This window comes from Pithys albifrons, chromosome 1 (assembly GCF_047495875.1).
Source record: "Pithys albifrons albifrons isolate INPA30051 chromosome 1, PitAlb_v1, whole genome shotgun sequence".
Lineage (NCBI taxonomy): Eukaryota > Metazoa > Chordata > Aves > Passeriformes > Thamnophilidae > Pithys > Pithys albifrons.
This window is the reverse complement of record NC_092458.1, coordinates 18,698,346-18,720,944: the sequence shown is the minus strand read 5'-3', so window position 1 is coordinate 18,720,944 and position 22,599 is coordinate 18,698,346. Positions and strand designations below refer to the sequence as shown.

The following is a 22,599-nucleotide window of genomic DNA, read 5'->3' as shown; positions in this document are numbered from 1 at the left end:
GAGACCAAGCATTAAAAGGAAATACAAGTTACATGTACAAGTATTAAATTTCTTCATCTAACTTCAAATTCTCACTTTTACACTTTGTGACTGTAGTCTGGATTTTTACTTGAGAATTTCAGAGGAAATATGCTGAAAGAGAACCTGCCCAGCGAGTAATTTCTGAAGGAGTCAGATCTCTGCTTCCTGGAGAAGAGTCAGAGGGCAGCTTATCACAGTATTTCAGCTGCCACTTAAAGGGCAGCTACAAAGAGGACAGAGGCTCTCTCTTCTCTAGAGGCCATGTGAAAAGGACAAGGCACAATGAATACAAGTTGTATTGGCAAAGGTTTCATCTCCATATAAGAAATACATGGGGTTTTTTACAGTGAAAACAATCATTCACTGGAACAAACTCCCCAGGGAAATGGTAGAATCCCCATCATTGGAGGTTTTCAAGATGCAACTGGTCAGGCTTACTAGATAATCTCATCAAGGCTCCCTTTCCCCACGAAAGGTTGGGCCAGATGGTCTTTCAAGGTCCCTCACAACCCAAGACATTAGTCTGTGATTCTGTGATATTTAGACTATTACTGAAGCAAACAGTAGTACCCAATTGCAATGTAATGGCAAATTTTTCTGAACTGTGTATTAGCTCTTACGAAATAGGGTTTAATTGCATAACAAAATTAGTAGTGTGTTCAATTCAAAGAAAATAGACAGAGAAAACACATTACAATTATTTTTCATCTCAATGTGTCAACCCAAAATGACGCTGTTGAAGCCAATGCAGTCTTGTATCACTTCAATTCCCATTCAAGGCTGTCAGAATTTCCCTCGCTCTCTGAATAAAAGCTCAAATTCTTGATCACTCTAACTTTGTCTACAGTACTGTCTTGTTTCCACTAGTCTATCTCCTATTTAGTTTCCCATTTGTTTTCTTTTTTTTCTTCAAAAAAACCCCTCAGTTCTTAAAAAGTGATGCCTCTTCTGCTTGTTTTTGCTAGGATTCAAATCTGAAAATTGATCTTTGTGAAACAAAAACAAGAAAAGGGAGGATTGCTATCAGTAAATAATATTGGCCTGTACCAATAATTACAGTTTATCAAAGGTTGTATCAGTACTGATAAATACTACTATTTTTCCTAAAGCCCTGGTGACTTGCAGAGACAATACTGTGATGTAAGAGATACTTCGCAGATGCCTGTGAACTTCACTGACCAGTCCACTTCACCCTGCACATGAGCACAAAACAAAAATTCTCTGTCCTGGTCCAGCAGCCTATTTGTTTGAAGCCATTGTCCATTAAGCAGACAGAGCAAACAATGACTTCTCAATAATGCTGTGCCAAATGTTAAGCACCAAAAACCAGTCATGTATGTTTAATAGCATCATCAAATAAAGTGCCTTCAAGGACTGTTTCAGTGAAGTGACTTGAAGTCACTTGAAGAAGGGCTGTGTATTTGAAAACTGGTTGTTTGTTTTTTTCACCACCCCCAAAGTGTCTTTCTTTACCAGATTAACATCCATAACTTTTCTGGGTAACCTGTTCCAATGCCTCACTAATCTCACTAATTTGTAATCTAACTCTATTGGTTCAGTTTAAAACTGCTCCTCTTTGCCCTATCACTATCTGTCTGTATAAAAAGTCACTCCCCCTCTTTTTCATAAGCCCCTTTAAGTACCAAAAAGCTGCAATGAGTTCTCCCCAGAGCCTTCTCTTCTCCAGCCTGAAGAGTTCCAGTTGTCTCAACCAGTTCTAATAGGAGAGGTGCTTCAGACCTCTGATCATTTTCGTGGCCTCCTCTGGATCAAAAGTTCAAAGAATAAGAAGAGAGGCTGTCTCTACTACCCATACTGACCCTCAAGTTAATCCAGCTTTCAGAAATATCAGAGCCATTTGAGTCATCAAAGAACTAACACTTGACTCAGTTTTCGTAGCTCTGTCTTAAAGTACTTGGAACAACACTAATTCTTAGTTTATGAACAGCTTCAATATACCCACATTAACGAATTCTGCAATGGTGTTTTTCCTGCAGCACTTGCCATAGCACCCTATGCTGGCATTTCTGATTTCACAAATCAAGAGGATCAACTCCCTTGGAGTGATTACAGAACAATCAGGAAAGATGGCAAAAAGGATGCTGCAGAAACTACAACAAATAAAACAACAGCCAAAACTCTTTTCTCAAAGAATATGAGACTTGTATCCTAACACAGCAATAAGTTTAGCAATAAAAAAAAAAAAGCAGAAGAGGGACTTTTCACAAGGATAGGGAGTGATAGGGCAAAGGGGAATGGCTTCAAATTGAAGGAAAGTAGGTTTAGATTAGATATTAGAAAGAAATTCTTTACTGTAAGGATGGTGAGGCACTGGAACAAGTTACCCAGAGAAGCTGTTGATTCCCTCCCATCCCTGAAAGTGTTTAATGCCAGGTTGGATATGGCTCTGAGCAACCTGGTCTAGTGGAAGGTGTCCCTGCCCATGTCAGGGGCATTGGAACAAGATGATCTCTAAAATCTCTTGCAATCCAAAGCACTCTATGATTCTATTATCAAAACTCACAGAGATATCAGGCTTTCAGACTTAAGGCACAATCTGGATATTCCAAAAGACACTCAGATGCTTCATAAACCAAACAAGTGGAAGTTAAGTCTCCAGTTACCCTTCAGCCATTCAAAAAAATCTTTAGCCATAAATTGGACCTCATGACTTTGGCACACAATATATATCTTGTATATTTGGCTTTGTTTTGGTTGGTTTGTTGTTTTGTTTTGGTTTTTTGTTTTATTTTTGGGTTTTTTAATTTGTTTTTGGTGTGTTTGGTTTTTGTTGTTTTTTTTTTTTTTTTTAAGGAGCAGATAGTTGAAATGTATTAGATTTCATTTACAGCAAATCCTATAGTAAAGAAATGATGGACGACAACAACAAACCATTTTTCTCTGTATCTTCTTTTGGAATAGGAAAATAAAATTTTCAAGTGTTCAGGGCTGATATGACTATTGCTGAACCCCAACAGGACTGCTACATATATCCATGGATGCAATTCAAAGCCAACCCTGTTGCTGTTCAAAGAGAAGTAAATACAAAAAATTATCATGCCTCTAACAGATTAGACTTCAGATAGGAAGCATGAGTTCTCTTTTAAATAAAGCTCACAGAATAATGAGAAAAGATGGAAAAAGCAAAATAACTCATCATCAACAGTACTGCAACCTGCAGCGTTCCTTGCACTTAACACCCTTCTTTGGGCAAATCCCTTTGGCACCAACACCAGAACAACAATGACATATCCCTTATTATAATGGGGAACAGTTACTCAGGTTCTGCATATTGTGCTTCTAAGCAAATTAACACACACTGGAGGAATATTACCATAAATTATCATTATGGCTATAAGCAGCATGTCTGTAGTTGCTACTCAATCCTTACAATCCAAATTATGCAATAAGAAGACCATTATCTGTGCAACACTTGTCTATCCTTGAAGAGAAGCTACAGTACTGAATTTTGAAAGAGATTCAAAATCTCCAGATATAGTCCTTTTTCTTTAATCATCCCAAATTATGCTGCTCTCAGTTTTTACTACTGGAATCTACTCAGTCCTGCATCTCAAAATTTCAAGATGAGCTGAAAAAGCAAATTTTGCTAATACTTCAATGTATTTTCAATATTTTAACATTCGTAAAATCCTTACTGTCTAGAAATTTGTATATTTGATATAATTTGCATATTTTTTGATATAATTTTTTGATATAATTTGCATATATAGCTATTCACAATATATCATATAGTGGGAGTAATGTACCATCTTTAAAGAAATACTTTCTAACTTGTAATACAGAAAAAATTTCTTTGGCCATAATGGGGCTACACAAGCACTTACTCCTTTGATTTGGCTTTTATCTTACAGAGCCAGAATTTTTCAGTCATTAAAAATAAAAAAAAAAAAAAGATGCTTACAGCTCTGGTTTTTCAGCCCTTACTGGAAAGATTATTGACACTAACAATTCAAGCAAGGGTAACAAGAGAAAAAAACCACAACAAACACTAACCAACCAACCACCAACTAAAAAAAAGTAAACAAACAGTAGGATAAGCACATGATAAACATGTATCTGTCCATCCCTAGTTTTGTTCAAAAAAAATGTCTTTAATAGGCTTATTTTTCAGATTTTTCAAGTATTAATCAAAAGGGAGACTGAAAGCAGAATGCACTGTTAATTGATCACAGAAGGCACATGAGATTTTCCTGCTTACAAGCAACCCTTGTTTTAAATGAAACATCACAAGATCAGTTTTTACATATCAATTCCTTTCACAAGTGGTAAACTTAACCAGGACCCTAAAGGGGAAGCTCACTTGAATAGTGAAAAGAGGACCCAGAGCTCTGTGGGATGCACGGGTTGTAATGCAAATGCTAGTTCCTATCTGGGAGAGCTGCACGCTGCACACATTCACATGCACACACACATGCTCTCCAAGTGCGTACTTAGGAAGATGACTGAGCGGCAGAGTGCATTAAAAACACATCATACACACAGGATGCTCGGTCCAGCCAGCTGGGATGCAAAAGAGCTACTGGATACTTTTCGCATCATCTATTAGCTGATATTTTGTTGGAGGGGAAAAAAATTGCTATTTTTGCACTTGTAAGAGGAAGGTTCAACACAGAAAAATCATTCTAAAGAGTTAACTTTAAACAGTACTCACTGCTATTCGCAGTATGGAAGCTTTCACGGAGGTCCATTTGTCCTGTCTGCGATCTATGACAAGAATAAATCCAATTCCAGCATCTCGTAAACTAAGTTTGAAGGAAGAAAGGAGAAAAAGGGAAAGTTTAGTTAAAAACACAAATGTAACTCCTGGTTCTCTCACTCAGAAAAGCAGCTAAAAATTGCTTAAAAAGAAAAGTAGCTTGACCTTTTTGTGCAGAATCTTCATCAAATAAACATATGCTATACACCATTGCAAAGATGCTGCAGTCCCATATAAGTTTCAGAGAGTTTCAAAATGTATTCAAAGAATTAATTCTTCTTTTTCATGAAAGTTTTTACGTTTCTTGTACAGGGATTATTTCAGAGAAAAATAAACCCCTTCGATTCTCCACTATTTTGGTGCTGATATAATCCCTTCCTCATGCTGTTCCCAGTATAATTTCAGGATCAAAACAAAGTTGTTTTTCTTTTGCATCTGCTTTTAACCTTCTGTTTGAATTGTCTTCCTCCTCACTGATATTTAAAACTCATTAAAAACACAGATTCTTCTGATCATTCCTTGATATCTCTCCATGCGTCTGAAATTCTCATATACCTCCAGGTTGCAAACTTCTTCCTAGGTGCATTTTTACATTCACTGAAAGAAGAAAACCTTATGGTGTTTAAAAACTCCAAGTCAGAGATGAGAACAACGAGATCAGATGTGCTTCTCTGGAGTGGAAACATCTGTGGGAGAGATTCTGCTCAAATCCTTGTGGTGGGTGACCTTTCTTTTTTTGCCTGTGCTCAGCTGCAAGTGCTACCGAGTCCTGAGCAAGGGATATGCTCCTGTTTTGTAATTCCCCATCTAAGCCAATTGTGCAATGCCAGCAGCAGCCCTCACCAGCCAATCGCAATCAAAATGGAAACAGCAGGCAAATATAAGGCAGACAGGCTCAGATATATTATTTTCTCATCTATTTGGTCATTTTTTAAAAACATGCTATTTTTAGTCCTGATAATTTATTACAAGGCCAGCTGCCTGCACAGGGTGACATTAAGAAATATTGTGCATCTATTTGTTATAGTAATGTGTTAAAAGACAATATCAAAATCAGCACAACAGAATGACAGGATCCCTTATTCAGTACTGCTGAATCATGGAAACACCAGCTTTGCTTTGTAAGATCATGTCACTAGCATAATGATAAAAGGATGTTTAAGAGGATGAAGAACGTGGGTACCCAGATGTGTCATCCTAAGCTATTCCTCAAAATTACAAATTTGAACATGACTCACAGTCTATTCCCTCTCTTTTACCAAATGCAGTACCTTTCCAATTTAAAAACAAAATATTTAGGAGCAACATGAATAATCATTAAAAATGCAAAGGAACACTTGCTTTCTTTCAGAAGCAGCTAAGCAGTCCTTTTAACATCGCAGCACACTAGAAACGACCCTCACTGCGCACATTCAGCGCACGTTACTTAACTCTTGCCTCTGGGTTAAGACAAGGCTGATAAACAACATCTGAGCCCTTGCCTTGTAAGCATGAACAGCCCTTGCAGACAAACAGGGCTTTGTATTAGCAATATGCTTCCCTCTACAGTAAATTTCCATGATTTACTAAAGCTTCTCCTCTTATATATTTTAATGGCAAGAGAAGAAATGAGATCCAGATTAATTTTAGCATCTTCCTGTTGCCCATTTAAAGTTCTCACCATTTTAACCTTTAATGAGTGAGCAAATGATAAAGCAACCATGTTCCACAATAATCAGGGAGCAAAACAAACTCCTTAGGTGCATAGCCTTAATGTGGATGAATGGAGTTAAAAAGGTGCTACAGCTGTTCCCATGAGTTCATGGGGATTTTCAAGTGTATTATGACTCTTAAAGAGCTATTTCTCCTGCTCAGTAGAAGTTCTCAGGAGTCCTAAAATTTCTCCATACTTCCTCAGGGGAAGCCCAATCTCCGGTACCTACATGCAATGTCTGTATCCTATTTCAAGAAACTACTGACATTTCTGTGTCACACAAATAAAATTAAAGCATCTGACAGAGCATCAATCAGATTTCTCTCCAGGAGCACAGGAAAATATAGGCTCAGCTGAGGGATCCCAGGAAAGATCTAGATGGAAGCTACACACAGTTCATCACCTGCCCCCACACCTGTTGGTAAGCAGAGTTTAATATCATTATCCTAGAAAAATGAAAAGACAAGACTTACTAAGTGGAAGAATTGACAAAGGAAAGCACATCTCTAAGATAGCTCAAAAGAGGTCTTTTAGCAAACCTTCTTTTTCCACAGGATCAAATATGTTGTGTGGCTGCATGAATCAGAATGGGGCTCCTTTCCAGGCTCAGACATAAAAGAGGACTCCCCACTGCTGCCTAGAAGAGACCCAGTGGCAAAATCTTGAGCACCTGACTTCAAACCATTAACACTCCGTTAATATAGACTGCTGGAAAAAAATTATATGCTCTGTTCCAAACCGATCAGGGTGGGAAAAATATTTGTTATCTTGACAACAGTGTCCTGTTGCAAAGGCCTGGCTATGGAGTCTGCGATCCAGCTCCAGCAGGTCGTAGGCAGGAAGCAACAAACCAAACTAAGACATTGTGTACGACAAAGTTGAGAACATTACAAAGACAACAAAGTCACGTATTTGAGAAAAGTAAATGCTGAAAACAAGTCTGTTTGCCAATGCACCCTTGCTCTACTGACCTCTCTTTGCTGCCACACACACACCCCCACACCTACCTATGGAGTTACAAGACAGTTGGCAAGACCATCCTGTCTATCAGGGCATAGGATGAATGGTGCTTTGGTAAACACATATTCAATTTTCCTTTGGCTCCTGATTTAACTGTGAGTGCCAGCTGTCCTTCTTTCCCTAAGTCAAATTTATTACTTTTTATCCCAATGTGGATTTCTCCCTTCCCCTCCACATACCTGAGAGGAATGCCTTCTGGTTTCTGCTCTGTGTCTCACCAGAAGCATGGTCTGATGGGCACAGTCTGTCCTGCTCAAACTTTTTCCCCTGTGTTGCTCCAGTTGCATTGTACTCATCAGCTTAGCCCACATCTTCTCATACCTCTGTATCACTCCCCAATAAAATTGTCCCCACCACCCACATTTGCCTCATCCATTCATCCCTTTAACCATTCTAATTCCTTGCTGCCTTGTCCCAAGAACAGTTCAAAGAATCCTTTTTTCTTTTAATACTGTCAGGACAAATGCCCCAAATCAGTTTTCACCCCACTCCTTTCTGAATATTGCAGTCCCTTCATCCTCTAACCCAATTCTCCCTTACCCCATGTCCCACTCAATTTTCCAGTATCTTCCCTTGGGTGGACACTTCCCTCAGCTGTGGTCATGCCAGTGGAGTCAGCCAGTTTGCCTGCACTGCCTGCTTGTCAACAGGCTGTACTGGCATCCCACGCAGCAGCCTCGCTGCTCTCCCCCCGGTAGCCAGACCCGACTCTAGAGCAGCTCACCCTGCAATCACCCAGAAGCCTCTGCTCAGCCCCAGGATGAAGCAGGACATTTTTGACAACAGGCTTGAGTAGCTACTGAGCATCTGTGGCCTGGGATTTAGGCAAATTTTTCTCAAGGTGCTTCTTTGACACAAAGGCCATCATTCTTTTAAGTGTCAAGTCTGAGTTCTTGACCAAAGGAAGTAGACAACCAAGGTTCTCAAACATGAAGTTGTTTCAGTGTTTGAAAAGCATCTTAGGAACCACACAGCTATTCTGGCTGAACTTTAAACCAATATCTCAGATGGGACCTCACAAATGGGAAGAAAATTTGCCAGAGTTGTAAATGACTGGAAATCAGCACAACTTTCACAGAAGCACCTGTCTATTAAGGTTTCTTAACATTTCCCTTACAGCCTCTGTTGTCTTTAATGCATTAACTTGTATCCGGTGTACTTTCTGAAACATAATTTATATAAACTTGTAATTCAAATTTGGTATTTCCTTCCTTTGTTTCCCTCCTAACACATGAAAAAAAGAACACCAAACCTGAAACATCATGGGATAAGCACTGTTCTTCTGTTTATTCAGCAGAACAAAGAACAGAACGTTTTTAGAAAGGCAGAGGAACCATTCTTACTCTGCAGGAAATGTGTCCAGCAAACTCTCAAAGGCCACATCAGAAAGGTAGAAAGTGGGGGAGGGGGAGCAGGGCCACTGAGGACAGAATATGCAGCAGAGGGTAGAGTTTCTGCTCAGTTTCCTCCCTCATTCTTGGGGAGCCAGTGTAAAACATTTTGGGGGAGGTGACTGAGGTTGAAGCACCTGCCCAACAAGCATAGAGTTTTCAGTGCAGACTGTAGAGCAGGAACTGAATTTTTGACTTAGTGGCTTCTCAGCTTTAGATTATGGGGACACTTCTGGCCTTTGTCTTGTTTGCAAGACTTATGAGCTCAAGCACCTGGGGAAAAGGGTAGGAAAGCTTATAGTAGAAAGAACTGCGGAAAGAAATTTCCCTCTGGGGTATGTGGAAGCAATTACATAAATACAATCTGAGAGAGCCTTGCATTTCTCCAAGGTATGGGCGGTGACAACTGCTACACAAGTGAGTTCCTATTGCTTCTACATGGCTGTATGAAAACTGATTGAATACACTGATCTCTATTACAAGTTAAGCAAAGCAAATCTTTGGGTTCATCCCAGAGACTTGAAATTCTGTACAGCATTTTAGGCTACATAATTCTTGTTTTTTAAAACTGAATTTCAGTCTTAAATCTTTATTACTAAACAGTTGGCTTACATTCACTCAGGATTGTTCCCTACCTCAAGTACCCTGCCTGTATATACAAAAGGACCAGAAATTCTTGCTCTCAATGGCTGAAGAGCTATTTTCATAGTAGGACTTTGGTAACATTCCATAAAGAATTACTGCATTGAGCAGAGCACCAAGGCAATGTCTGCAGCTATCTGCATTGTAAGCAGAACTCTGGTACCACCTGTTCTCAAAGCTTTCTCACCCACTGCAGCTTGTCACAGACTGCCCTTGTGCATCAATGCCATGCACACACTGTTTCAAGAGATGTGGGGTCATGGGTGGCTCATAAATCCTGATCTTTTTGGCATGCAACTGTAATGGTTTTGATCCATGGCTTCCTCAGTAACTAAGTGTAACTAAGGAAGTAGACATCACAAGTATTCCACACATGTTTTCCACATAACAGAGGAGGAGTTTAGTTTTCTTCTTTCTTCCGGGGAGCTGGGGGAGAGGAGGGAGAAGCCTGGACAGTCTGTTCTGTTTTTGTTGGTGTTCCTGGCCCAGGACATGGGTAAGATCATTTTATGTTTCTTCTCCTTTAATTGCATTTGTCTGTTTAATTTGGTTTGGTTTGGTTTCTTCCTATTTTCTGGTTAACCAGTTGTTTTGGTTTTTTTTCCTTTTCCCTTTCCCCTGGGGGTGGGGCCTTACGTGGTGTGTACACATTGCATATGTGGTTGCAAATGTCAGAAAAATATAATTTCTTTTTAATTCAGATCAGTTTCTTTTGAGTTCTTCTCTTTTCAGGTTTTTTTTTTCCCTTTGCTGTGAAGACTTTGGGGGGAGGGAGAGGTAGTCCAGGGTTGGTAGAAAGACTCGGCCAAACCTGAGACATTAATTGGAGGCACCACTGGGATGGAGAACCCAGTGTGGGGATAGTAACCCCAGTGTGGGGTTGGTGACCCTAATGAGGATATAGTGACCCCTGAGAAGGGATGGGATAATCCCAATGTACCTCAAGGACATTTAAACTTGGGGAAAAAGGTAACTTGCATTTTGAGTTCCATGTTGTAGGACATGAGCCATCAGATGAAGACAACCTGAGCTGAACTGGTGTTGGTGTCCAATGATGAACTGCTTTTTCCTGCCTGAAGTACCCACCCCATCCTAATGGACTATTGCCTACAATATGGAGGGGTGGAAGACAGCCCTGGAAAGAACAAGGACTGTTTAAGTGTGGGAATAAATAGATATAGACTTATAGAATATAAGTTTGATGTCATTTGGTATGAAATAAGGGGTGGAAGTTGTAGTGGTTTTAGCCAGGCCTCAAATTGGCAGGCTCAGAGGATCTATGTGGACTGTGAGACAGCTATCACCTGACTGGGTAACCAGGAAGTATTTCATACCAGATGACGCAAACTTAAGATTGTGTGCAGCAGTGGGAGGTGTTTGGTCAGTTCTGCCATGGCCGAGGTACAAGCCGGACATGACCAGCTTCTGTCTTGGAGTGGGCCTTGCTCCTGCTCCTGCTGCCTCTGCTTGCATTTTGTTTGCATTTAGGGAAGTAGAAACATTTTTATTGTTACTCTTTCTGTTTCTTGCTAGGTGTCTTTTAGAATACTTACAGATTTAGAGTGATACACTTTGTATTAATTGGGGAGTGGGAAGTTATTTCTTGTTATATATATGTAACGTGTGTGTGTTATATTGTAGTTTTAGTTTTCTCTTTTCTGTATAAATACATGTAGTTAGTTTCAGCATAAACCTGGTTTAAAGTTCTTTCTTCTCTCTCCTTTTTCCCTTAGCTGGTTGGGGGGGAGGAGGAACCCTTTTCACTCTGTCCTGGACAGTTGGTGTTTTGCCAGCTCGACCCAAGACAGCAACCATAAGCCTATGTAGGAAGGACTTGGAATTGGCTCATCCACTGGCCACTTGTCTAACCACCACACCACAAAAAAGCAAACATGGTGACATGGTGACAGATCACCTTAAGAATGGTATTATTCACTCTGTTCACACAGCAGTTAGGTTTATGCTTGGGCATGCCACAACTGTTGTGTGGACCAGCACTTAAAAAGGAATAATTAAAAAAATTAAATCTCAAAGACAGGGTTGTATGCAGTGCAGAAAGTGACAAGCTGGAGTTCAAAGAGGTTCAGCATAAACAAGGAGACAGTCCAGTAGCTTTAAGCACAGGGGTATCACACACACTCAACAGCAAGCATTCCCAAAAATGCTTCAAGCAGACATCAGAAACTTTGCATCCTACCTTTTCAGAGACACTTCAACTGACTGAACCTGAAGCACCTCAAAGACCACTTTTCCATCTCTCCTGATGCTGCTAGGAATGATTTCTTGATGGATGAAGGGGAGATAAGAAGTCTTTCTTAATCATCAGTGTTTCACACATGAAAAAAATGAAACCACTAATGTCCTGGCAATGAATGAAAGCAGAGAAGAGCCACCTCCTTAGGGGCCATTATAATGGCTCGGGTTCACAAACAAAGCTTTGGGAAGGGCTCTCCCCACTTGGGTGCGTCCTTTGAGCCTGTGCAGTGGATTTTTTAGGTGAGGCACAGCATGCGCAGAACTGGCCTCACCCTTTAACTCCTGAGGTTCATCTGCCATGGCCGAGTGAGCTTGGACAGTGACAGTGAAGTCCTCGAGACTAGAACCCACAGCCCCCGGTACTGCCAGCAAGTCTCCCATTCAAGTACTTACCAGGGCTGACCCTGCTTAAGTGGCCTTTATAAGCTATAGAGGACAATCAGATAATATGCTGAAGAATGTGATATTAATGGCATTAACAAATCAGGACAAAAATCTCCATTACAGCAGCTATGAAAGAAAAAAAAAAGTCAGCTAAGCCCTGTGGTGACATTTCTCATTACCAGTTTTTTCCTAGGGCATAAGAAATCAATGGGTTATGAACTTGACAAAGAACAAAACTAAACAAACAAAAAAAGGGTGAAATTCAACTGTACAGTTAAACAAAATCTAATATCCAAGCACTTAACAGTAATCAGAGCAATTTCATTTTCTTACAATTCTTCATTGCTCGTTATCATAAAAACAACTTTGTTTCAGAACTGGCCGTTTTATCCACTTCATTCCAAATCAAAACCACTAGCTGGATATTTTAAAAAAGAAACAAAATAAAAATGTCTGTCACATCCCCCTAGTTTAAAAAGGTATGTTACTTAATTTTAAAACACTTTTGTACTCAATTGTTCTTTAAGTATTTTGGTATTATGACAGCTTCTTTCTCATGATCCAAACTAAAATTAAGGAGTTAACATTTTAAGACAGTTTCTAAGGAGAAGAAAGTAGACCTGTGCTTTCTCGAGTAAATGATCAAAATAACATGATATATCACACTCCACTGATATTGCTGGCTTTTATAGCCCATAATAGCCAGCCCTACTGTAGATGGTGCCTGATTAAATCAATTTAGAGATAGCAGGGACTGAAAAAGAACTATAAACCAGACATCTGAGGTCTCACATTGAACTTATAGCTTTCCACTAACTACACTTGCTCTAAATTAGCAAACTTTAACATTATATTTACTATTTTTATGACAGAAAATTTGAGGTTTGCATTATTATTGTGAGATCAGTGGCAAAGAAACCATCTGCCAAAAAAATGAACAGAATGAAAACATATTTACAAAAGATGGCTGTTACACAATTGCACGTTGCCATCATGGCATTTAATCGGTTAGACAGAAAATAGCAGTTTGATGCCAAGTTCTGCCACAGATGTAGATGTATGACTAACTGATGTCAAAGAATATTGAACAAATCTGAGTACAGAATTGTTCCTAACAAGGATAGCATTTACAAACACCTAGATGAAGCTCTTTGGCTACCCAGCAGACCTCCTGAGCCCCTAAAGCAAACTGGCATGATATTTTGGCTCCCACTCAAACAGCGGGTCTGACATCTGGTGGTGACATTCATTTGTGACACATCTCAATTCAGATTTCTACAAGAATTACTTTCAGTTGAGGTGTGTAACCAGTCTATCAGGTATCAATTCTTATTTCAGCAAAATTTATGAGAAAAACCCCAGAAATTATGAGCGCACTGTTACTGGCACATGGCACTGCATATTGGGCAAAAATAAGAACACAATGATTTAGAACTTCTGTATCTTTTCAGAGAGAATTTACATAGTTCTGGCTTTAGTTTTTGTAACCTGTATCTCTTCAGCTGAAAACACTGAAGAAGTCAATTAGTGCAGGAAGTGCAGCTGAAAGGACACGTCCATCACTTCTGATCTCACTGAATCCAGAGGAGACCCAAGGAATGGGCCCACCTGAAGGTTTCTGAGGTGCTGAGTTTAAAGCCAGTGCTTGGTGGTGTGGAAGTCACTGCATTGCACTTATCAATCTGTATACAAATCTCTGGAGTCAGGCACAAAACTTGCCATCTACTCCTTACTGTGTTTCACTAGTGAGCAGCTGTACTGTGCTTTGCCATGAAAGGAGGTTATTTTGTAAGAATTTGTTATATTTGATTATTGGGCCCTCTCACAGGCCGCTCAATGAATTTTACTGCAGAAGGAAAAACCTACCCAGCACAAACTAAGGCTGACCAATGTTCATGAAGAAATATAGAAAGAGAAGGCATTCCAACAAGACCAATTTAAACTAACAGTCAGAAGTGCTGTGATACAAGTGCAGCCTCTAGTGGTCTGTTCAAAATCACTGAATGCGAAGTAAAAATATCTACCTATCAAGCCCCTGGCAGTAACAGCTTCATTTCACTCAACACAGCTGATGCTGAGACACTCCAGAGCAGGAGCACAACTTGTAAGGAATGAGGTACCATTTCTCACTGATTCTTATGCTTCAAATCTGATTTTGAAAATAAAAACTGCTCCCCCCCCAAAAAAAAACCTAAATCACTGTGAATAAAACAACATGCATACTATTCTACGATCTAATTAATTCTACACTGAACTTCTATGAATAAATGTATTTTTAAGTGAACATTCAAAATATCTTCAGCATTTAGACCTTCTGTTTACTTTGGGTTTGATAGCTACTGCCTTCCATTCAGAGAAACAGATGAAACTGCACAGGAAAATAAAAAATCTGAGCCTTTGTAGTGGAGCTGAACCTGTAAATGTTTCATCATTAGAAAGGGTTCAGATAAGAACTCATCCATTTCCCTACCTCCACTATGCACATTTTTTTCTTATTTCTCTATATTCCAGTTAACTCTCCCTAAATCTTCTCCAGTGTACCTCTGATGAAAATCTTCTTTCCTTTTCTATTATGCTTACTTTTGGTCTCAGCCGTTATTAGTTCATGCCCCAGGTATGTCTGAAAATACTCAATACTGTATTGCAATTTTCTCAGGATCGGGGAACAATCAGATACCTAAAATTCTATTTTAGGATCTCTCAGCAAGCAGGCAAAGAAGAATTTAGATGAATATTGGGTTGTGAGGTGGCATAAATAAAAACATGATAGACAGAGGTTTATAATTTGCTCATGAGGCAGAAGAGATGAGCAGAATCATACAGCCTGGCAGAGCAACACCATGAAAATGCCTTTTGCATCTTTATAGGCATAGGCAAGATAATTACACACGATGTTATGTCAGTGACAGGAGATCTTAAAAGCCAGATAAACAGCAGAAAAATAATACAGAGAAAGGGGAGAAAAATAATACAGAGAAAGCGACTTCAAAGAACTTTGTTTAAGGGGCTATGAATAATTCAAAACTTTGGAATTTTCATCCAAACTTCACAACTGTAGCCCAGAAAGCCAAGTGGTTATGCACAGCCCTATGCCTGATCTGAAAATTCCTCAGTCACCAAAGGATTGTGACAACAGCTCACAGCATCTGTCTGCCTATGAAGAACCTGCAAGGAAAATAGGCCACTATCAGAGGTGTACTGTGGACAAGGCAATGGCCAACTCACTGACAAACAGGAGAGCTGCTCTCCAGCATCTGGCCCAAAGGCAACCAGAGGCCTTTATCCTGCACAGCAGTATGTCCCCTGAAATTGTAAGATATGAATCCAAACATGTTTACTTGAGGTACTTCTCTATCAAGCACTGCTTGTGTTCCTCAGCCAAATAGACAGCACAGGCATTTACACCTATTTATTGTGTACACAGTCACATTTCTCCCTCCCCACTCATCTTCAGAGATATGGGCATCAGTAACTTCCTTTATCAGTCCCTATAGCTTCTCTTTATCCTCTGCAGTAGTTTAGGTCTTCAAATCAGTCTCCTCCACTTTCAAACCAATTCCTCCTTAAAATAAACATGACTGATTGGAGTACAGCAATACTGGCTATATTCCATCATATATGCTGACCTCCTTTCTGCTCCAAAAAGCTTATGCTGTTGCAGGGGAGAGAAGCTGAGGGAATGTAGCCAGTGTTAAGAAAAAGACCTAAAGTGTCCAAGCATCATCATCTGCCTCGGCCTGGACATCTGCTTGTACTATGTGCGCTGACTTCCTTTCCATGGCACCCATCAGCCTTTGTTATGGTAACTTCACAGAATCATAGAATGGTTTGGGATGAAATGGACCTTACAGATCATCTAGTTCTAACTGCCCAAAACTTCACAGGCTTTATCCCACCAAGAAACTAAAATCAGAGTGACCTTAAGGGATTTTTGCAGGTAAAAGAAATATTTATTTCAAAAGTGTGTGAAATTAAGTAAAATAAGGGATTTTAAGTTTTTTTTTAAATTTTCTAAATGGAAAATCTAATGTAATTTCAGGTCATGCAGAGCTGCTTTTGAAAGAACTGTTTGAAGAACGACAACAACTTTGAGGACTCATTTAGACTTAACTACAGATGGCTGAAGTAGGTCACGTTATCCTGGAGGGACAATTAAGGATAAATAGGTCAATAAAGGCAAAAGGGTTCCATGTTGGTTTAAGCTTAAGTAAACTGAGCAATAGAAAGCTTATGCGATCCTCATTTTAGAACTATTAAGTCCAACTCGATAAAAGCATTTTTACACCTATTCAGAACTATGATATTGGAATGATATATTTATTTCTAGGACACTACAACAACCATTAATGCCACTGCACCTTACTGGGAATGCTGCATGTTTTGTTTTAGAATGGTGCCTTCACACTTAAATAGGGTGTTAGATTCTCTGAATTTAATTCTGGACTAATGAAAACTCCTGCATGAAGGCCCAACACTTTAGTAATTAACTTGTAGAATTTTACAGTGCTTAATTTACTTGCCTTATTACAGACTAAATTTAACACTGGATGGTGTGTGTCACACACATGCTATTCAAATCCTCTAAAACGTGAAGGTGTAAATGGGATTTAAAGACTATAAAGGCTTTACCTGTACAGGGATAAGCTTTAAAACAAATTTAAAGCATTCATAAGGCACCAAAACCAGTGTAAATTGTTCCCAATCCAGTAAAAATTCAGACTCTAAATAACATTTTAGTCTTTAACTTAATCTTGCCAAAGTATGTATCTGACACGAAAGCTTTGGACTACCACTTGAATTTAAGATACAATGCTCTTACTTCACACCGAAGACTTTACATTTCCTGTCTGCTTACAGCAACATATGGCATTTACAACTGTTTGGCAGCTGTGCTCTGAGAAAGGAAGGGTACACACAGCATGACAGATTTTGCTCGAAGTCCTGGGATGTTCTCACTGACAAATTTGAGGGGCTGCCAAGGTAACAGCAGGGTACAGGTTCCATATCTTCAGCCTGGATTATAATCTAACAAAGAGAAGAGCATGGAAACTAAGCACAGCTGACAGAAATAAACTGAAGCTGCAAAGCTGTTGCTCAGCGTGTCAGTATGAACTGTCAGGGCGTCTGTTTTTTGGCACTTCTTACCCATTATGTGGTGATGTTTATCCCTGGCACTCTATAAAACAAAAGAGGCTAACTCTTAGCTAATGGCAGACTGCCTGTTTAGTTTGTATATAAATTAAGAAACACAGGAGGCTGCCCTCTCACACTGGCTCTTCATAAGGTCTGCTGGACCCTGACAGATTAACCAGCTCAAAACACAGCATTACCCCAACACTGCTGTCTCTGCTTCCAGAGCCCAGTGGAGGATCTATGCTAAGGAGACTGGCACTGCCCAAACTGTGTGAGCCCTGTGCTCTCCAATGCCCCCTGCACTCAGGTTTGTCAGCTCCAATAACATTCATTACATACTCTGGCATGTTCTCCTAGTCCCTACCTAAATCCACCCTGCCATGCTTTGCTGTGCCCACACCAGTGAAGTCTTCTTACATCTGAACCCACTGGAAGGCTTAACACAGACATTTTCCTGTCAGTTTTCCACTGTTATCCCAAACAATGGGGAGCTGTTCTAGTAAACAAGGAAGGATCTACCAGAAGCTCAGCAAACCCTAAAAATTGAGTTCTCAAACCATTGGACACCAACACTTTCAGAGATCATCTTGTTCTGTTCCATTACTTGGACATGATGGCTTCCTTAGTTTCCCCGCATGAGACAGTACCACAAACAACAGGATTTCTTAGAAGAGCACACGTTGTTCAAGCATTTATAAGCCATTGGGAATCTCAAAGAAGGGGGGACTCTCCCAGGCAGGAAACTGCTGAACACACCAAGATAACCTGAATAATGCTCAATAGCATGGGGTAGGACAGAGGGGCATTACAGAGAGAAGCTGTACAAGGCTCTGGCTGAATACAAGTGAAAAAGGCCAGTGTATTATATTTAATCAGCAGTAAGGGACTCAAACAGGCCACCAAAAACTGTTCTGATTTTCTAATCTACATTATGTCTTATTTCTCTTGAAAAGAACTTCATGTTTAAGACTCAGTTTTATACTTTTAAAATAATAGCTTTTGAATCTTTTGTCACCATATGAATTTTTGCTTGCTTTCTTTGTTCAAAGATGAACCTATATAAGCAACAAAGAAAAGCATTAAAACTATACTCTTTTGTTCTCATAAGCAGCATATTGTTTTCTGATTGCAGTAGGAACTGCTAATTAACCAAAAGCAAAACCATATGTTGAAAAATCCCATCTGGTTTGGTTTTCTTTTAACCATTGTAATTACCTATTGATTTCTTCTGGACCAAGTTCTTATGCTACAAGTCACATTTGGTAATTTCATATTCCAACAATGTGTACACACTTAAGTTAATACAATACATATCAAGTATGAGTAACATTTGCCTTCAGGGTCCATTGTAAATCTTAAAAGTCTATTTAATAGCATCAACAGAAAGAGGAAAAATATATTCAAAGCAGAGGAACCAAGAGGAGAACACCAAATGCCCTGAAATGCAATCCTAAGGGTAGAGTTGGCAGCTATTTCAGGGCCTTTTGCAAACCTGAATGCAATATTCTTCCTGCAGCATTGGTAAATGTGGGATGTAGAAGGTACATTCCATATTCCACTACGCAGTAATGATGGACACTACGTATGAGCGTTGCCAGGTTCTTACTCAGCTGAGAGATGGGACAACCTTCTTCTGTGTGAACTCTTTTTTTCTACTGAGCTCAGCAGTCATCCCCAAAAGGTTCACAGAGTGAATAGGAGATGTTCTTCTCTGCAGAAACAGAATCAGACCAGCTACATGGACATTATAAAATGTCCACAAAACATCTGAAATAGACCTTTGGCTCACTGTCCTCTACTGAAACAGAGTTGAATTTAAAGACCTCTCCCCTGATAGACACTTCTCGACACATACTACTTTATTCAGTAACTCCATTGATAAGAACTATTAATTTCTAGGGATCAAAAATTACATGTAAATGATATGTACTAATTCAGCATCTTAGTTAAAATACTCTTTCTAGAAAGTATTGCCTTCCATATTGCCACAGATTCTCCCTTTTTTTTTTTGTACTGGGTAGCTTATATATCTTTATGAGAGAATTCTCCACTTTTTAACAAAACTTTGTCTTGTACTTCAAGAATAATAAAAAATACTATCAGCTAAAAGAAAAATCTGCTTCAGATGTTTTACACATATAACTTTACACCATATATTTCACTACCAAAAGAGCAGTTAAAAAAGGATTAGCTGTAATCTTCCACTGTCTATTGTACTTATCCTTAATCCATCATTTTTTCCTGACAAAGCAGTGATCTTTCAGTACACATTATGTCAACAACTGGTGCTGAATATTTTGAGATTAAAAACCGTATGTTAGACATTATATTTTATCCAGCCATCTATAGAACAGGAACTTACCTTGCAACATTAACAACTTCCACCTGAAGAATATGGTTCAGCTCTCTCCTTAATGATATGCAGTTGTACCAGGGTTAACTGAGTATCTTCAAATTGAGAGGAGGTATTCCCTTTCCACCAGGTCCTTTCTTAACATCCTGGTGTATCAGACATTTACACACCTGAGCGCATACTAATAGCTTTATTCTTTGCACTATTCCACTCCATGGTCATCTAAATTGGTAACATGCAACTTTCAATAGTTCTATTCCTAAATTCAAGGTGCCTTATGAGAAATGTAATGCTTCATGCTTAAATTTCACTGTGAAAAAGACAAGAGAAAGTTCACACAAAAATCTTGTGGAACCCAGTGTTTAGATAATATAGAACACGAATGCAGTAAGAGGAGACAAGGTCATGCTTGCCTACAAAATTAGAAGGAACAATAAAGGTAGCTTAAGAGGTTTTAGTTTTTCCTCTTTCAAAGTCCTAAGGTAGTCTTCTTTTACTTGGAAACAAATCTCGAAAACTTAATGCCACTGATAAGATTTATTATACCAGTAAGTATTTTATTGGGTGAACTCTGCTGCAGAGCACAGAAAGGTCCTTTCTTATGAGGCTGTTAGTAGCACCTCACTGTCATCCCCATGAAATATCATTTCCCTTAACATGGAACTGTGGGCAGTCAGACAATGAGGTTTGAGTTACTGCTGCCAAACCCTTGCTGTGACCTTGCAATGGGCCAAGCAGCACAAGTAGTTTTCCAAGGAACTGTTGTGGCTCCAGACATGTATGTGCTCTACAGGGCTTTTCATAGTAAAGTCCATTTCTCCTCAGTCAACCAGAAGAGACAGAGTTCAGTATCTGATAAACTAAATGACAATACCCTGGGAGAGAAGTTCATGCACAAAAGCTGTGGGTTTCATTTCTATCCCTTCTGTAAATCCATACTACTTACACCACTTTAATCAACTTACAAACTAAAAAAATTATTAACTAACTGCCTCCACTTGCCTCAAAAGCAGTTTCCACATAATCCAAAACAGTATTTGAGCACTAAGATAACAGGAGAAATCCTACCTTACAACACCCTTAATAGCACTAGAAATAGTTCAAGAAAAACTGCGATAATGCCCCTGTTAGGGTTATATGCAGCCAATAACTTATCTTTACCAAAACATACTTTGTAAGGAGATGTATACTGGCATCCAGCTAGTGTAATTTCTGTAGTCTTCTATTTCTATGAGCCTGCACAAGGGCTCGCAAACACAGTTTTACGAAGTAAGCTTCTAACACTGCTAGAGGGAACAAGCATCACTGCTAGTGAAGGTATCATGAATATCATAAACCTTCCGAGATTAAAATTCCCAGACACAGAAAGGTCTCCGGTTATTAGTATTTTAACAGCAGCATTGTTTTTACAAGGTTTGAAATTGAAGTGTTATCACCATAAACCTGAAGAATTGTTATATTCACAATAGTCAATACTCTAACATCTCCCTTGTTTACACAGAATGGTCCTCTCTTTCTAAATAATTATAAATTACAGTAACAAGGAAATTCTTCAAGAACACCTAGACTTAAAGAATTACCTCTTCTGGCTTAATACCCATAAGAATAACTGTTGTCAGGTAGGAGTAACCAACAAGAAAAACCTCCAGAAAAATCTACTCCCATATTTTTAATTAGTAAAAACGTGCTTCTTCCAAACTGGTGTGCTGGGATGCTTTCAGTGCTCCCCACCCTGCACCAGATGCTGTTTGTTCTGATCAGAATTTCTCCCAGGAACCCTACACTGTGCCACCATGGAGGGCACCACCAAGGACTTTCAAAAGGAGAAGCAGGGGTGAATTTAGTGTATAATTATTTGCAGTAATAGTATTCAATGTACCATTAAGGGATGCTTAGCACCATGCAGTTTAACCAACACAGGATAAACAAAGAAAATGCAGAAGTTGGCTGTTGGCTTCACAGCTCCATTCCCTGATAAACTAGGGATTAACAAATACAACCAGGAGGGCACCACACAATGCTGTGCAGTGTATAACCAATACTCCTTCAGAGCGAGCAAGTCCTAAAATATAATGAAGAGGAAAGCCCTTTACAAGAACACTACTATTTCTCTTCATGCATGTACAGAAAACAAAAGCACACACGTGCTTTAAGGACATCTGCCATGACTAGTTCCAAATGGTAATTCAGCATGGTCCATACTGAGTTTCTCTGAATGTTATCAGCGAAAAGAATGCAAAGCCCACTGCCACCTTCTCACAGACCCCTGGCTGGTGGGAATGGTGGCTGCTGGGCCCTGACAGCTTTCCCTCTCCCCAGCTCAGTAAACCCTGCTGCTTCATGTTTAGCCTGTTGCCCACCAGGACCTCCAGGTCCTTTTCAGAAGAGCAACCTCATGGGCAGCTAGTTCCCAGCCTGCACTCCTGAAGGCGGTCAGTCCACCGCAGCTGCAAACTGCATTTGTTGTTGCCTAATTTCATGAGGCACCTCTCATTCCGTTTCTGTCACCAGTCTAGGGTCCTGTGAATGGCAATCCTTCCTTAAGTGTACTGACTTGTCCAACAGTTTCTCATATACACACTTGATGAGGGTGCACTCCAACTCCTTCTCCGGATCCTTGCCAAGAACATCAGGCAGAAAATATATATATATATATGCAGAATATACATGGCTCCCTGAGGAACTCTGTCTCCAGATAAAACATGAGCCATTAACCACCTCTTTTTGAGCTGAATGATCCAAGCACTTTCTTACCCACCCAGCAGCCCACCTGCCAAAACATAACTCAAAGTGGATAGAAGGCTGCTGGGGGAGCCTAAGCTGAAAGTCTAGCTTAAGGAGAAGCAAAAGTCATGCACAGCTTCACCCCACTGATGCATCCAGTAACTTCGTCACAGAAATAGGTTGGTCAAGCACAGTTACTCTTGTTTAATTCATGCTTGATAGTCCCCATAACCTTCTTCTTTTCTGTGCCCAAAAGTCTGTTTTA

General features: G+C 39.6%; 1 protein-coding gene across 10 annotated transcripts in view; it reads right to left on the bottom strand.

The window, feature by feature from the left end:
* The window catches only part of MCF2L (MCF.2 cell line derived transforming sequence like), a 154,321-nt gene that overhangs the window by 31,740 nt on the left and 99,982 nt on the right, over window positions 1-22,599 (bottom strand). For all 10 annotated transcript variants that reach the window (XR_011699161.1, XM_071570773.1, XM_071570070.1 and 7 more), the window contains one exon: window positions 4,694-4,784. Coding sequence is in view for 9 of the 10 variants with exons in the window: in XM_071570773.1 (XP_071426874.1) it covers window positions 4,694-4,784 (91 nt within the window). In the remaining variant the exon portion in view is untranslated. The remainder of the gene's footprint in view (window positions 1-4,693; window positions 4,785-22,599) is intronic.